At 38.7% G+C, this 18284-nt stretch overlaps 1 protein-coding gene across 1 annotated transcript; it reads left to right on the top strand.

Annotated features, from left to right (window-relative positions):
• The first annotated feature begins 15118 nt into the window (after positions 1–15118).
• On the top strand, positions 15119–16717 carry MC4R (melanocortin 4 receptor). The gene has a single exon (XM_041475938.1). The coding sequence runs from the start codon at positions 15673–15675 to the stop codon at positions 16666–16668; it is 996 nt and encodes a 331-aa protein (XP_041331872.1). The 5' UTR covers positions 15119–15672; the 3' UTR covers positions 16669–16717.
• Positions 16718–18284: the final 1567 nt, after the last annotated feature.

Genomic DNA, 18284 nt, shown 5'->3' on the forward strand with positions numbered 1-18284 from the left:
CAGGGATGATGTGTGTGCATAGAGAGAGCTGAAAATACCTAAGGCTCCTTCTTACTGCATGGCTCCTCAGGGAGTAAATTCATGGTGTAAGTGTCCAACCTCAAATAAACCAATGAAGGGTATCAACATCTCCTACATAAAGGCATCAAAACATACACAGAACATTGAAGGAGTGACTCATAACTTATTGGTACCTCTCTTTTCCCCTCTTGCTCAAGAACTGTGCTGTGAACATGATCATGAGTCTTGGAAAGAGAAATAGAATCTGCTCTTATGCTACACTGCTCTTATTGCAGACTACAAGAGCATTTGTCTTCATTTTCACATTTGTAGCACTGTTCTCACATTCCTACAGGTTTTCCCAGGTGGGACAATGAGCAGAGATCGTCCATGGGCAATACAGAAGTGACAAGAGCTGCAATGAGCACCACTTTCATTGATCACCACAGAAAACTCTACATTTTTTTTTCTATGTAGTAATCACCTATAGATATGTCAACTGGCTAATGTAATGAAAAGCTATATATTTGCTGTGTTGAGGTGAAGCTCACAATCATCCTGCTTTTTTGTGCACTGCACACTGCCAGAGTTAGAGTTATTCACTCTGCAATTATTCTGGAGTTATTTAGTTGAAGAATATCCCAAAGCATGTTCTGTGGCCAATTCTATAACACTGCTCATGTTTGGTCATCGACATCTGTATCAATTACATCTGGTCATGTCTGTGTGAAAAAAAAAAAAAGCAAAACAATGTTTCATTTTTGTTTCAATCAATTATGACTCTAGGTATCATTTTATGAGTTCAGTGGCTTATCTCAGCTCCAGTTTATTTCTCTCTGCCGCATCCAGAATTCATTAATATGAACAGGTGATGTAGAGTTTTTACAATATGAACAATCTATCTGCAGCTTACTAAAACATTATTTTAATGATCAGCAAACCTTGCAATGCTTTAATTTTCAAAGTTTCATTGAATTCTAACTTGAAAATTTTCTCATTAAATTCTTCAGTACTTGTCTTGACTTTCATAAAAATGTCTAGAATAGCTATTTGAATACCCAGTATTAAGATACATCCTTTTTCAGGATGAGCAGAAGAAAAAAAATTGTGACGACTGTAGAAACTTGATTAGGACGTGGTGAAAGGCAGTTTGACATGACACCTTTCTAGTGAAAATGGGACCAGAAGTAGCTTGTTGCTACTTGTTTATTAATCCTCTTCTAGCAGCTGAGTAGAAGGAGGTGTTGTTTTTTTTTTTTTAGGGGGATTGGAATTAAATTACCTTTGCTTCAGCTTGGAAAAGTCTGTTGGCCCCCATTTCATTGTTCTGTGGTACTGATACAGAAGTCTTGTAGCCTGACATATAAAATCTTGTGCAGCATAGAGTTTTCCCCAGACAAAAGGGCATGGTTATGCAATGTCTAGTTAGGGTCTAAACATGGGTATTAAGGATGTAGTTTAAGTTTATTCACACAGAGGAGGAAGGCATGACAAAAAATTTGCTTATTAAACCTCTAGCAGGAAGGCATGCAGGAAGAAAGGATTATAAGCTGATGAGACACATCATTTTGTACGAGGAGAAGGAGTATTGCAGAAGAACAGTAGGATAACTCCAGCTCTAGATCTCAGTACACACACAGCATGGCAGAGCGGAGCAGCTCTGGTGGCAGCACAAACCACACACAAGTGCTCCAGCACAGTGCCCGGGAGGGTTTCCTGAGATGACAATCTCAGGGCAGCACAAAGACCCACCAGGAGCCTGAAGCTCACACCACAGTGACTGACAAGATGTGGACAGGGTGAGGAGGAACTCTGGGCAAGGCCCTCATCTCTAAGGGGAGCCCCACGGCATCACTAATGGGCAGGACAGGAGGCAGCAGGTCCCCAGGAGGGGCACTGTAACCGTGCCTGCGTGGCCAGGAGCAGGGGAACCCCCGACAGAGGGACATGTCCTCTTGGGACTCACCACAAGTGCTGCAGCTTCACAGGCAGAGCCCGGGTGGCATCATGCAGGGCACATCCCGGCGCGTGGTATGCAATGGCATCTAAGCCACAGCTGCAGGGTGTACCTGCTCTTCCTCCAAGACCAGTCATGAGCATCCCTGTGGGAGATGTGCCCAGATACAGGTACACCTTTGTACTCTCCAGTGCAACACACCGTCTGACAACAATTGCAATGCTCAACTCTTTGGAATTATTCTCCTTGTGGTAGCTTTTTGGGGTAGGGGTTTGTTTGCTCAGTTGGTTAACGCATGATGCTGATAGCATCAAGGTTGTGGATGTGATCCTTGTATGGGCCATTCACTTAAGAGTTGGACTCTTGGGGCCTTCCAGATTCTGTGATTCTGTAATACATTTCACTTTTTCCTTTCCCCCAGCCCCTGTACTATACATCCATTCCTGGAATAGGTATATGCATTTGTCTGTGGTGGCACTTAGCACAGAATAACTGAACAAAACCCCACTGCGTATTTTGAGACAGACCAACTCATTATTTAAACCATCTTTTCTGAGTCACAAGGAGTTATTCTGCCTGTCTTTAGAATTCATGTACTTTAGAGGAGAAAAAGAGAGCATTTAGGGCATTCAGCATGTGACTGTACAGCCAGTAAAAACAATGGTATCTTCCTATTGTTTAATGTGCAGCTTTTTCCTTTAGCTGCTATTTCAGATGGCATGTCCTGATCGATGGGTCTCCTGCTACTGTCTAGTGAAGTGGTCTACAACCACAGGGGATCACCTTCCCTTCTTTAAGAGGTGATGCCTGGTTTACCTGATATGTCTGACTTCAGAAATATCTGCTAATGCCCCCAAATATATATTTTATACACCAAGTTTACACACTCAGACATGCAATTTAAACAAACACTAACATACAGGTATATTATACTACTTTTGCTGACCAGATCAAAGGAATACAGTGACTAATTATGAGGATTTGGTGGCTGTTTTTGCTGAACAAGAATTTCAGAGCATTAAAAAAAAATAATTGCAATATGTCAATGCACTGCAAAGAAGAAGAAGAAGAAGAAGAAGAAGAAGAAGAAGAAGAAACAGGGTTTTTAAAAATGTATTCTTTTAGAATTAAATTTCCTGAATTTTATTCTGAAAATTTTGAAGTGGGAAATGTAAACATATTTAAAAGCTTTTTTTTGCTACCAAATAATTTTGACTGGATGCACTAATGATACTTGATCAGTTTTGTGGATATTTTTCACCAATTTGAGGTATGATTTTTCAGTTAATAAAATATTTTATGAAATGCTATTAATCCATCCTGAATAGTTTAATATAATTTTCCGTATTATCTTCATTTGCAGTAGGAGAGAGTGGCAGGACTCCTTGCCCTTGGAACATGGGCAAACAACTCCAACAATGCCCCATTTTGGGAGCCATCAGTCGTGAGCTGAGAGGGAGCTGCCATGTGCTGTTTTTAGTGCTGCATTTTGCTGAAACCAGTCTGGCTCATCAGCCCCAAATTAACATCCTGTTAGTGAGACAAAGGTTTGGCACATAAGCTGCCAAGCTGACCTGGAGACGTGACTGGTAGTCAGTCTTGCTTTACACTGTCAAAGTGCAGTCCACTTTTTTTCACTGTAGGTTCCTCTAACGTATTTCTTCTTGGAGTGTGTGTGTGATGTTCCCTCCCTTGAAGTGGGGATGCCTGCCAAGGACACTCCTCAAGGTCGAGTGAAAGAAATCTGCCCACAAGCTTTGGTGTGGTGAGTTACATCGATCTCTGCTTAATAATTGCTCCCTTTTGGTAGCTTTAATATATTTGCTTTTATATAGTGCACTAGACTGTATTATACACTACTAGTAGTTTTAGCTTACATACTGGGTAGCAAATAATTCTGATTAAGATCTTTTGTCTAATCATTTCTCATAATAAATAAATTATTTTATATAAACGTATCTGATTTGCCATCTTTAATCCTGTGGGACAAAGTTACTTAAGCTGTTGACAAAGACTGTGCCTAAGTTGGATCCAGCTGCCCCCCGGGCTCCTCTCTGAGAAGGAGCTTAGAAATCAAGGAGGTCCTTTCTGCACCTAATGACTCCATGGGAGGGCTCCTCTAATAAACTTTGAATCTCCCACTTTATCTGTGACAAAGAGCTTATAAAGAATTGTATTAAGTCAGTTCAAGAACAAGTTAAGAACAGTCTTGCCTTGACAAACAAAAGCTGAATTTCATACAAACAAAAGCTTCTATTTCACATGCAGAATTCCAGCTTTATGCCAAGAGAAGGTTTGAAGGGAGTAATTTGCACATTAGTTGAATTTGAGTGTTCCTCCCAAATCATCATTCACACAGTATTTACATAAAGTAGAATAGTTTCTTAGGACACATAATTTCAGTTCATTTATTCTCTGTTGCTTTGAAGACTACAATGCTAAATCTGGCAAAAGTTTGTCTTGTTCACTGTAAACTGATGTTTTTATAAAAAAGGGAATAATTATAGTCTTTGTCACTAAGGATGGATTACTGGCTTCTCAGTTATTTGGCAAATTGAGTAGAAACATACACTTCAGACTTTACTCTTTTTTATTTTGTATGTCCTAGCCTAAATGAAAGATGGCTGACAAAAACAGACTCAGGATAACTATAACTAAGACAGAGAGGTACTTAATGAATTAGTAAAAATTTTGCCATTGATTTCAAAAGAGCTCCCACAACTGAGGAATGACAAAAGTTCATATATTTACAACATATTTATCATATACTGTTTTAGCAATATATTCAACAGAAGACACTGCATTTCTAAAAATGATGTCATTAAAAAAGTTCAGGGCATTACTTTTGAGAATAAAATTAAAAATAAACTGTAACAGTATTTTTTTTCTTTACATTTTTTAGAATAAGCTTCCAAGACCCTGAGAAGAACTTAGGGAACTGAATTGGTATTTCAGAAAAGGATATGATTCAAATGAAGGTTTAAAAGTAGTAGTTCTAACAAGTTCCAGAAAATGTCTCAGCCTGATTGGGAAACTCAGGTAGAATTAGACAAAGTTATGATCCCTGCTGTGTATGAAATAACTTAAGAGGAGAATACACAACTCTTGCAGGAATGTAGCAATGGGAGAGTAAGAAATGCTGATATCTCTATCCAGCTGTTGGAACCCAGGGCACAGGGAATATTTCTCTGCCTGTCCTGACAAATCCTGATCCTCAGGAGACCACTGCTTTTAACCTTCATCCATGGAGAAAGCTTCCAAGACTTTGGGATGAATTGGAACCTACAAGTGTGTGAAATAGATAGCAGTATATTTTATCATAGGGTGAGAAACTTAGTTTTGGGTTTTTAGTATGAAGGTGGATAGGAGACAAGATGGAGGATTTTAGACCTTGTCTGATCTTCTTGTTCTTCATCTGCTCCATTTTCTGCAGTGTTAGGAGCACAGGGTGATTGGTTAAAAGGAACCACAATGCAGATGTTGTGTGAACAGGCAAATAATGTTATTGGTAGAAAGGTAGAAATAAAATACGTTCTAAGAGTTAATTGGACAAAATAGTTTTAAAAGACCTTGAATCCGTGTGTCTTGTGACTTTTGGTGCTTTCTGTTTGTATTCTAAGTCTGGTGTGCAGACAGCGTGCTGAACTGCTGATAAAAGAAAAAATTAACGACAACCTGAAGACTGAAAAAACCAAAAGTCCTGTTTGCCTCTCAATCCTGGCACAGAACATTTTAGGGGTCTCCCCCTCAGGGGATCCATGGTGGGGTTTTCACATCCAGCCATAAGGTGCTAAGCCTCACCACCACTTTTATTTCATTTCAAAACAGCAAATGAATGGAATGCAGACATGAAAAGGTAAAGGGTATTTATTGTCTGAAGTCAAAGAAGCAAACTGAACAATAACCCAGGCTGAAGATAAAAAACCTACTATACAAACACTGAAGAGGCGAGACCCCTTGGGCTAGAAAGCATAAAAGAAATTAATAAAAACACAAGTTAAACTAGAATATTCATAAGAGTTTGGTAGCATTATAAAAGTAGTAGTTTTTTTCAAAAGACTTTTTCAAAAGTGTTAATTGTATCTGCCATTGACCTCTGCAGTGTAGGCTTGGAAACTCTGTGTAGGATAGAAGATGTCACATGATGCGGCAAATTAAAAACTGTCCAGAGCTAAGCCTCTCATGAAGTTTGACCTTTTCCTTAAATAGCTTGTCTTTTAAAATTTTGATAGAAGTTGGTCTCTAGTCCCAGAAAATGCTCTGAATCAATAGAAATAGTGAAAACTGCACCACATTGATTATTTTGTGAGACTGGGTGCAGTATAAATTTGTCATTTAGGCCAAGATTGTAGAGGCCAGGGAAAGATTACTTTTCCATACAATACTCAATCCACTATGAGATGACAATTGCTCTTTGAGGAATAGATTCTATTTTTCCAGTGTTTATGATAGTGGGGTTCCATGATAATTTGATTCCTTCAAATAAATATATCAAACACTTGAGATGACATCCTGTGATGAAAAGGGATGGAATGCTAATTCTGTAGATACTTGATCTGCAGACAGCAACAGAAATCTTTAGAAATCACATAGCTTTAAGCAAACTTTCATTAGTGCCACTGATTTTCTAAAAGCATTAGAAAGATTTCATCTTGCTATTTTCATTAATTTTATGTCCCTATGTATGGAAAATTGTCTCTGGGGAGGTAGTGCAAGATGTAAAGAGAAGAATATATATTTTATATGAGAGAATTCACCTGAAATAAAACATCACTGACCTTTGCTTGTTTCATACAAAGTATTAAAGCACTGTCACACAGCAAGAAGTGACAGCACATTGCCATATTTGATAGTTAAAACAGACCTGTAATACTTCATCCTTGTTTCTTTTTTCTATCCTGTAAATTAATTGAAGTGCAATTGCATGTCTTCCATGACTCTGAAACAAAAAACTACCCTCCTCTGTCTCAGAGTGATTTTAATTCCTTTAATGCAGAAAAGCACTTGCTTGAATTTTAGTGACCTTGCTAACTATCATTTGTGGGGATTTTACACTGGGAGAGATATAGGAAAAAAGGTAATAAACCTCACAAAGAGCTTGTTATACTTCGTTGCAGAAAATCCTTTTCATACTGCTAGCTCACCATATAGAGAGATGCTTATAAGAGCTATTTTTAAATAAAAATCTTTCAGGACTTAGCAGTGCTTGCACTTCCCAAAAAATGAAAGTCACACATGTATCTATGCTCACAAAACTTGATGGGGAAGTTGTGCTCTTTCCACCAATAGCTTCTCAGCTGAAGTTAGGTCTGCTTTCCTTCTCTGTCTGCTTTTCATTACTTCTCAGAACCTTTGTGGGTTTCACAGGGGATCTCAGCTGCTCTACCAGCTATAAGAATGTCTCATTATAAACTGAAGTAAACAGAGGTAGTCCGTTTTGCTCGAGAGTTGTCATAGGGTAAGTATGGCTCTCTTTAAGGAAGTGTTATATTTCTGGCCATGGTGTGGCATAACTGAATCAGTCTGTCACTAAGCATGTGATAAATCATGTAGATTTAGTAGCACAAATAAGCTGGTTAAGTTCTCTTGTCTTGACAAGCATTTTCTAAAATTATAAGGAAAAGCTCCTCAAAGGTAGACAAAAAGGATGCTTGTTTGATGTCTTTCAAAGAAGCTCTGAATTTCATTTATTAAAGAAAGAAGGATGAAACTGAATTTTTTTAGGAAAACACACAATATGATTTAATTATGCTTTGTGTATCTGAGTTTGAAGACAGTCAGAAAAAAAAACACTATAGCATTTGTTCTTAAAATAACTTGCCAAAAAAGTTTTATTTAATACTATCAGCAATAATTGCTGGAAATTGTTGCTTTTCTCAGAAAGAAATTTGAATCAGTCCATTCTTCCCAGGATGTAGTTATTTGCCATGTAAATTTTGAGTGAGCTAATCAAAGCTTCCCAGGGTGATGAAAAATCCTTTTGATTCCTTGGGCATTTTTTACAAGTTTCTTGATTTTTCTGTTATTTTCTTTACCTGATTAAATTTTTAACATTTTCAGGGTATTTTTGTTCAATAATTTTTTTCAGTTATCTGCAGGAGTTCACAGTACCCTAAGGTGTCATGTGCTAGCATATTGATAAATGTTTGTCCAGGCTAACAGTCCTTGAAGGGATTTTAGCTTTGTTTTCTGCTTTCCTTTACTGGAGAGGAAATGTAACATGCATTTTAATTGGATCTGTTTCCCTTGCATCCCATGTTTACAATTTTCTACCTCATTCTTGCAGACTTAAGGAAGAAATCTCATCACTGGTGCTCACACAGTGCCATGGTAAGATTCACTCTGGAGTAGGAGAATAACTGAATGAGTCTACTCAAGAGCTGTTTGGCATCCTAGTTTACACAGCTGCAAGAGACTCCCTTCCTCATTGAAAAATCTGACATATGGCATGTGAGGATCCTTTGGTACCTTGTTTTTCCCTGTTTTAACTCTCAAAGGTTTCAAACAACCCTCTAGCTTGTCAATTAAACAGTTAGTTTCAACAAAATCTCTTCACTGTACAAAGACAGTTAAAATATTTCTCACACATTAAATAATTTCAGTCCAGCTTGAGAACTCTGGGGCTTTGTTTGCTCACTTCTCAAAGGGGCTATACCTTCACCTACAGTTCTATAGACTGCTCCTGAGCCCTTACCAATCTTTAACTCACATTTGGGATTTAGACTGCCGCCAGTCCCATCTTGTCTGTTGAAGTAAAACATCTTTTATTCCAGGTTGATTTCTCAGCCATCAAGGTGATTCAAGTGTTACTCTTCTGCCATGGCTATTTTCTCTCCCTTCTGTTCTTTTTTTTAACAACCATAAAGTGGGGAGTTTTGAGCACCATAAAGACACGAGCTACTCTATTTAACTTATTGCACTGCTCTCATATATACATTCAACTTTTCATTTTCATGAGAGTCTGTTTTAGCAGAAAGTCATCAGCCTCTGTCACAGAAAGCCATAAAATCTGTATCCAGTGAGTAGAGAGAAAAAATATTTATAGGGCATACGTTCTGCTGAAAAGTGGAAAAAGGAGACTCTTTCTGAGTTTACGAAAAATAACCCTTCAGTGAGGGCTAGATGTTCTTAGCAATGACCCAGATCAACTCTGCTATTCAAAAACTGGAATTGGTTCATGATCCCGAATTTTAGAAGACTTTCTACAAGAGCTTTGAAAACAAAATATTTCTACTTTCCATTGGGTCAGTTTCTTTATCAATATAATCTTGTAACTCAGACTTTTTAAAGTACTGGAGATCTTCAAAGGAGGAATAGCAGTTGTCACAAGAAGGGGGTATTCTTCTCACCATATGCTGATGATTGTTGTAAAGAGGTTATCAGGAAATCAAATCACTGTAGACACACTGCAACACTGCAAAAGTCTAGACATTTTGTACTTTCCCCTTCTGTGACCAGTTCTCAGAGAAAACAGTGACGATTTTGGATTGTGTGTCAGTAACGATGCACTTATCTCAGGGAATTACTCTCAGGGTTGTCCTTTCATCCTGACACTGCTGCTGGCTGACTCACTCACTTGTCACATCACTTGGTGTGTCTGCTTTATGTCTTACACCAGATTATGACTCTGGGATTTCTAGTTGCTTCAAAGAACTCCTATGGAGGAAAACAATTCGCAAGTAGCTTAAGCATTCCCTGCAGACTCTGTGACTCTGTCCAGGACTGCTTCAATATCTCTGCTAAGAAACAGAGTGCTTAGAGGAGCTAGTGAAATGAATGGAAACTATGAAAATACACTGTGCAGATATAGAATGTAGAATTTATATATATATATATATATATATGCGCCCAAGGTTTTGTGGAGAACATTCAGTAAGGGTTACAATAATCTGGTTTTTGGTAACAGTACGTATGTATGTATGTATTTATGTATGTATGTCCCTTCAGACATAAATTAGGCATCTTGAATAGTGCCTACTAAGTACACAACTCTTCCTTCCTGCAAAGCTACTAAAGAAATGATTACATGGTAATGTCTGACTTTTCCATTGGAATAAAAGCAATCACACTCAGAGATGAATGGACTGGAAGAAAAAACTCAAGCCAATTAGTAGCTTTCCATCTCACACTAACTTTTGGTTACACTGCCATTTAGACTTTTCTGAGAAACTGAAGTGATTTGACATAATATAAAACAGCTGCTTTTTTCCCAGAGCGCTATCCTGGGCTTTCTTTACGTGATGATCTGCCAATTCTTCTGCTGTGGCTCTCTACTTTTTATTCAACTATAATGAGACATATCATTTTTCATGGTTAGACAGCTGGACTGACTTGATTGTTTTTCGGCTAGAATGAAACGTTGCTGCATTTCTCTCACAGATAAAAACCAAGTATCATTATGACAGAAAAGTGAAGATGATAGACTAGAAAAGTGAAGATCTTTTTAAACTTCATAATATAAAATTATCTCATGATCTAAGGTGAGAGAAAGAATGGTAGTGCTGAGAATGGCCCTGTCAGGTGCATATAGGGAGTGAAGTGTATGTAGATGTTAGAAGTATTACTTCCACCATATTTATGGTTCAAAGGTCATGAACAAAGTAAAAGACCAGGTTAACAGCTTAATTTTAAAAATCGTAAATCATTTAAATAATGGCTTATTCATAAAAAAAAATAATCTGTGTTATTGTTTTTTGGTTTGATGATCTGGATTGATGGCAATATTTATTTCGTACTTAAACCCAGATGCTGCTGTATGTATTTTTGGGAGATATTTGGAGAGGGATATAAACATTGAGGAGATTGTGGAGTCACTTGGAAAAAGTGCTTCAGATGAGTCTGAACAGACAAGCACCTAAATCTACAAGCCAGGAAAAGAAAATTGATTATTTCTGAGATGGATGAGTGAGAAAAATCTAAAAGGATGGTGATGACTGCATTGACTGCAAATTAATAATATCTACCATCATAATGCTGATCACCTAAAATAGCAAGGAGATCAGATTTAAACTGCTTAGTATTTAAAGCTTCTGTGGTTCTCATACCATTTTAATGAAAAGCATTCCACTTCTGCACATTTATAACATTTTCAAGTAAGTGCAAACATATAATTTGCCAGAAAGATCAATATTTATGTGCTTTCAGTCTCCAGACTGACTAAGTAATTCTCCTATTCCTTGTAACTGAGGAAGAGAGGTAAGCTACTGAGAATCCTGCTCTCAACACTGAAATCTCTTGCTTTAAAATTCCTTTCACTTTAAAAGAGTAAGATTATGAGGCAATCAGTGACCCAAAAAAAGTGCTTGGTGTATTAGACCATAAATATATTAGACCAGTTTTCCAATGATCAGAGTTTTTATTTGCATATGGTCCCAAAAGACAGTGATCAAAATCCTGAACACTGGGAAACAACAGAGTTTAGAAATGCCTTTTTTTTTTTTTTAAATATCTCCATCACTAACAGGGATGTTAGTACAGAATGCATCACCCAGAGATTTTCAGTGTTGTAAGCTGACAGGTGAATGGGGACAGACTAAGGAATAGAGATTTGATCCAGAGGCATGTTGTGAGATCGAAAGAAAACTACTGATCCAAAAATATGAGCAAACAAGTGTCCCCGTATTGCTCAGAGGCTAATTTACTGAACTAGAAAGAATCAAAGAAATGCTTCTTCCAAAGATATCTGTGGATAGCAGGTAGAAGTACATTGCATTATTTTAATCATTTTTGGGATCTTGAGTGGAATTGGCCACTGCTACATAGATAGATTATGCAGACTAAAACCTCATAGAAGTTTCCAAAGTTTAACTGCCTGGGTGTTTTTTTTTTTTTTCATTTCAAAATCAGCATGCTAAAATACACTACAGTTTTTAATGCAGTTACAGACTTGAGTTTTTGAATGCACAGAAAATCTGGATCTGAGGACATATAGTCAAACTCCTCCATGAATTATGCTTGTGTATGTAAATGCAGCATCGCCCTTTGGACAGTACCAGCATAGTCACACAAAACCAAGGGACTAATTAAATGCTAATAATCTGCTTCTTTGGTTCCCCACTCCAGCCAGCTTCCCACAGCTGCTCCTCTATTTCCACTTACAGATGCAGAAGTGGTAAATATTATCTCTGTACTTGAGTAACATGGTCATGGGATTCAAAGAGATCTCACACGCTGTGCATTTGAGCAAGAAAGGGCCTGGGCAAACTCCCTCTACCTTTCTTTTTCTCCCACAGTGGACCCATACATGCCTCCACCTGTCTTCTTGAATCACTTTTGGGACTGCTTATTGATTTCAGTGAATGATTTTTTCTGACTTACAAATTCAGCTGGCAGAGGATAATTCGTCTCTCAAAAATATTGTGAGGTGGAGATGACTGTAACCCTGTCTGGAAAGAGGGTGTCAAAGAGTATCTGCAAACAGAGCATAGAACATGGGGGAGTTACATTAAAAGGGGAGGTTTTGCTCAAATCTTTGTTGATGCTTTCTTTCTCTTAAGAGCTGGAGCTATATTAGTATATCACTGTTATCAGTTTCTAGTTTTCTGCAACTGTGGCTGGTTTTCCAGGGTGCTGAAAAGCTTGCAAGCCACCACTTTTAAAAGAAATATTGTCTCAGCTTTAGTTCTTAAAATTTAAGAAATAATTTAGGTGATATCTGTTATGCAAGACTCCCATCATCTTTGAAATAGATAACTGAAATATTAACATGTCTGAAGACATGAGAGATCTAGGATACTTTGAACAATTTTATCATTATATGGTTTATTTCTTATTAAATAGGAGAATGAGACACACATCTATCTTTTACCATGGAAGTAATTAGATGTACATACATCTTCTCTCATTTTAAAAAACAGCCTGTTTTACCTTTTAGTTAGAGCAGGTTGATGGCACATCACCTCTTCAGTGTTTCAACTAAGTTGCTAAGATACCTTAAGTCTGCTGCTTCCAGTAATGAGACCCCATCCCACAAATATGAGTGGCAAGCACTAAAACAAATGTGCCCCAAGAGTGCAGAGCATAAGCAGAAATTTGGAGGGGAGGGACAGCTGTGGGTGAGAAAAAAAAAGAAAGTGGCTTTTCTTTCCATTGCTATAACAAATATTACATTTTTATGACACATTAAGCAAAAAATCAAAGATGGAGCATTATCTGGGTAGCTTCTGGGTGAAGAGAGCAAATGAAAACATAAATAGGAATGAGAATAGAGATAAAGTGCAGAGAAAGGGAGGGGCCAGGAGGCGAATAGACAGACAGATAACTGGATCAAACTCCCTGGAGGAAGCTTCTCTCTATTCTTGCCAGGCTCACCTGATCTAGATCGACCTAAGTAGGTGAAGGGAGAGAGAGATCTCTGTGTTGTGGGCACAGAAGAAGGGATGCTGAGTGGCTACTACCCTGGGATAACTTGCAGATTACATATTTCTGGATGCAGGTGTAGAAAAGATAGGTTATCTGGGGAGATGCTGTTCTCCCACATCAGTCTTTATGTAATTTTTCTGCAGTTCTGTTCTTTAATGGTTGGGTGTGCATATCCTGTCTATGTCAGGAGTTAGTGGATACTGTATAGTGGCCTGAGGATCAGTAACTAGATAAAAAAATCATTTTGAATTCTGGTTTGCATTATGTCTTGACAAGAAAGCAAATGTGACCCTTTCAGCAGCAAACTTGAAATAATTTCACGCATGCTGCTGGTAAATGATGCATTCCAAACTGATAAATGTGGGATTTCCTGTTCCACAAGTTATTTTGTTTGTGTTGGTGGCTTATGTTTCAATTTTATGAAGCAATCTATCTGAAGAAGGACCCAGAAAATATTGACTGAGGCTTTTCTTCTGATAAAGGTCTTCATAACCATAGGTCTACAGCAATCCAAATGTGAAAGTAAAATCACACTTCATCCTGATGCTGAGATGTTAAATACAGATAGTTGTGCTTCTACATGCATTCTGTCATCCTGTACCTCTTTATTAGCTGGTTCACTTTAAAACCAGCTAATGCACAGAAGATGAAAACATTTTGAGACATTATAGGAAATAGACTTTTGCATCAGGTACAGATCCTTCCAGAGCCTTACTGGTAGGCAACTGGAAATGTTCTTTGAAACAATTTCCTTGCAAACATTATTCTCAGGTGCAGTGACTGACTTTCCTGTGGCCTTTAAAATCCATTTGTGTTTTAGGTTTTGCTCAGCATACTTGTTTTTCAAACCTCAGTTGCAATGCTTGAAGATGTAACAGCAAAACAACCTTTGTCCTCTCTCTTCATGTTACTTTGGCAATTCTTTTCTTCTTTATTCTCAAGGGCTTTTCCTGACACACTGCACGCAAACTGACTTTCAGCTCATGCCCAGTAAGCCAGGGATATCCCTGTGCTTCTAGGACTCCTGGGCCATGTGGATTTCTAGGAGATTTCTTGATGCTTTTGTGCCATTGTCATTTTATGAGTTCTATTTCTTACATGTTCCAACTTTGTCTCCTTCAGATTTCCTTCATCTGTTCTAAATACTGAGTTTTCTTTTTCTGCCCAATATCTTAATTCTTGATGGTGGCTGAGCTTCTGCAATCAACTCCATCATCTTTTCCTTCTCAATAATAAGATTACTAAGAAGTCTATTACCTGGAAAAAACTACTTTGTTTAGGACCACTTATTGAGCCATTTGTGACTTTGGATCATGTTGGTTTTGGTCCTTATCTTGCCTCCATATCTTAAAAATTATAAGACTCTTACTAGAGAGTATAATTCAACCTTGCAACACATCCTGGAAATGGACAGCTAAGGCATAGAAAAGTAGCAAGGCAAAGGGGATCTAGGAGAGGGAACCAGAAGGAAATATATATTCTTTTGCTTTCCTTCCCTATTCTTATTTTGCCACACATACAAAGCAGAATAAGTTTATACCACAGAAGGAGCTAGAGTAAATCAGAATCTGAAAAATAAAATCTATCTCTTCAGCTGCAAGAATTCTGTAAGATTGCTAGTACAGTTCTGAAAGTTTTGCTAATTGAAAATCAGTATTGAAATATTATTCTGAGAAGCTAAAGAAGGGAAGCAAATCTCTGGTGGCTTGTCTGCTTTCCTGTAGGTACTGGTAACTTGTGCTGCATCTGATCCTGCTCTGCCGTGCTGTGAGATGTTTCACAGAGGCTCAGAATCAGCAGCCCCTCCACTTTCTGCAGCTCCTGAGTCCCATTGGCTGGAAAGAAAAGGAGAGGCGGAGAGTGCCCTGAATATTTTTTTCTCTTCCACACACGGTGATACAGGCAGCCAGCATGCACTGCCTGACAGTGAGACTGGTGCTTGCAGTTTGAAAATAGTTCCTGCTCCGCAGCAGTCACTTGGGCATTTTATGGTCGCATCTCTTTAATGGAAAGCACCAAAAAAGCCTTGCAGCATCCCAGTGAACTAAAGAGGAACTGACCATATGGGAGAATCTGATGCACACTAGAGACTGTTGGGACTCTGTGACATAGATCACCAAGGTAAATGTGATGATGATCAGAAACTGTGTCTGTAAGGGTGTAAACCAGTTCTTCTGAGTCTGAAATCTTATTTTTCACAGTAGTCAAAGTGTTCTGAACTGCTGCCTGCCTCAGTCCTAGCTTATTTTTCTTTTTTTTTTTTTTTCCAAGCTGAAAAGCCAAAGAAGATTTTCAAAGGAATGCAAAAGGAACGGGAGTTTTAAAAGCAGGAAGCCGAAAGGGATCTCCATAAGATGAATTTCACCCAGCATCGTGGGACACTCCAGCCTCTCCATTTCTGGAACCACAGCTACAGACTGCATGGAGGAGCCAGCGAGCCCAATGCGAAGGGCCACTCCTCAGGAGGCTGCTACGAGCAACTCTTTGTATCCCCTGAAGTGTTTGTGACTCTGGGCATTGTCAGCTTGCTGGAGAACGTCCTGGTCATTGTGGCCATAGCCAAGAACAAGAACCTCCATTCACCCATGTACTTCTTCATCTGTAGCTTGGCAGTGGCTGACATGCTAGTGAGTGTATCTAATGGATCAGAAACCATTGTCATCACGCTGCTAAACAACACAGACACAGATGCACAGAGCTTTACCATAAACATTGACAATGTCATCGACTCAGTCATTTGCAGTTCCTTGCTTGCATCAATTTGCAGTCTTCTCTCAATAGCAGTGGACAGGTACTTTACTATCTTTTACGCCCTCCAGTACCATAATATCATGACAGTGAAGCGTGTAGGGGTTATCATCACATGCATCTGGGCTGCTTGCACAGTCTCAGGCATTTTGTTCATCATTTACTCTGACAGCAGTGTTGTCATCATCTGCCTAATCAGCATGTTCTTCACTATGCTCATTCTCATGGCATCCCTCTATGTCCACATGTTTATGATGGCTCGTATGCACATAAAAAAGATTGCTGTTCTTCCAGGGACTGGCCCTGTTAGGCAAGGGGCCAACATGAAAGGGGCCATCACTCTCACCATCCTGATTGGAGTTTTTGTTGTGTGCTGGGCTCCATTTTTCCTACACCTGATTTTCTACATCTCCTGCCCCTACAACCCTTACTGTGTGTGCTTCATGTCCCACTTTAATTTCTACCTCATCCTCATCATGTGCAATTCCATCATCGATCCACTTATCTATGCATTCCGGAGTCAGGAGCTCAGGAAAACATTCAAGGAGATTATATGCTGCTGTAGCCTGAGAGGGCTTTGTGATTTCCCTGGCAAATATTAAACCGAATGGATGGATATGTTACTGTGTACACAACAGGCAGCACAGATTTCCAAGCCTTCAGATCCTTTTTCTCAGCAGAATTTGGTTTAAATCTTTAAGAGTGAGCACCTCTTTCTGTCTCCCCCCCCACTCCCTTGTGTTCCATTAGTGTGGAATTCATATTTCTGTATAATGTTCATGATGTCTGTGGTTTGTAATTTATTTGGCTGGAAAGAGCAGTAGTACTTCATACCAGTTTGTAAGTAAGCGCATAAAAGTAATGATGAATGTGAAATAGTAACAATCATGAGCAGCTACATATTCCAACTGCTGACAAAATAAATATCTTGCCTGACTTACAGTACATATTGGCTGATATTGTTTCTTATTCTGTAGAAGTAATTATAGCTATCCACTACATTATATTCAGCAAAGAATAGAGCATATGCGTCTACATTAGTGGAATAAAGGTTCTCTGGAATTAGAAAGCAGATTTTTCAGAAAGGCTAGTGAAGCAAACAAGTTGTATTTATACATTTTGAACTCTTCTTGTTTTGTTTCACAGCAGTAATTCCATTTTTTGTTGCAGTTATTGCCCACAAGAAACACTTGCTACACAGCCAGTTGAATGCTTGGGCTTTGGGCTGGGTTTGTTTTCAAGATGATTGCTGTATGTCTGAGAGTACCTTTTTTGCAAAATTTAAATTGCTCCCTGGAGCATCAAATAGTCCTGGATATAACTACTAGACTGGTATCCAGGCAGACTAGCTCCCTCCATTCGGCCGTGATACAGGTACAATATTAACTTTGACAGTGCCAGCAGTGCAAAAATTCACCGAGATTTACCTGGTGAAGATAGAGGGAAGTTCAACTGGAACATTCAGTCCTTGTTCTGAGGTGCTGTGGGGAATAAGGACTCTGTGCTCCAGATAAAAATACATCTTTGTTGAAAACAAGCTGCCTTCTATTATGAAATGTGGTGTTAGCAGATGGGATCCACTGCCAGGAACTTTACACAGGAGTCAAGGCAGGTGTTAATTTGGTCTGAGCACCTCAGCCCACGCTGTGGAGCACATGGGGGTTGGAGGGGCAATGCTGTCACATGGAATGAGTGCCTGCCGATGAGTCTGGCTACCCATGCTCAGCATCTGGCAGCTGCTTGAATACAATTCACCTTTGCAGGCATCTACTCTCTGCCTCAGTTTCACCTTAAAATTCCACTCTCTTCACAGGTTGTTTTAAAGACCTCGGGCCCCTGGTATAAACACCTTTTGGAGGTGTTTAAAGCATAAATGTGACTACAAAGGATTCTGTGAAGATGTCCCTTAGTATCTTGATATTTTGGTGATATCAGCTTCTATGTAAGGAGAAAAAAAAGAATCATTCATCTATTCCCAAAAAGTATAAAATGCAGTGAAACTTGTCGAAGGTCTGGAGAGTTCTGATTTAAAAACTCAAAATTAAAAGTAAAACACAGCTCAGGTTTTAATCCTGAATGCTTGCTTTTCACCAAGATGAGCAGTGAATGAATGAAAAACAGGATGATCAGTCCTATTTATTTTCTTGGAAACAGATTGTTCTATACAGTTGCTAGTTTCTTCATCAAAGAAAAACATAAAATGAAAAGCTATTCAAAG

Source organism: Pyrgilauda ruficollis, unplaced genomic scaffold (genome assembly GCF_017590135.1).
Source record: "Pyrgilauda ruficollis isolate IOZ18807 unplaced genomic scaffold, ASM1759013v1 scaffold37, whole genome shotgun sequence".
Taxonomy (NCBI): domain Eukaryota; kingdom Metazoa; phylum Chordata; class Aves; order Passeriformes; family Passeridae; genus Pyrgilauda; species Pyrgilauda ruficollis.

Bases quoted from the DNA above. Each gene is read 5' to 3' on its own strand.
- MC4R (XM_041475938.1), top strand. From the start codon at position 15,673: ATGAATTTCACCCAGCATCGTGGGACACTCCAGCCTCTCCATTTCTGG.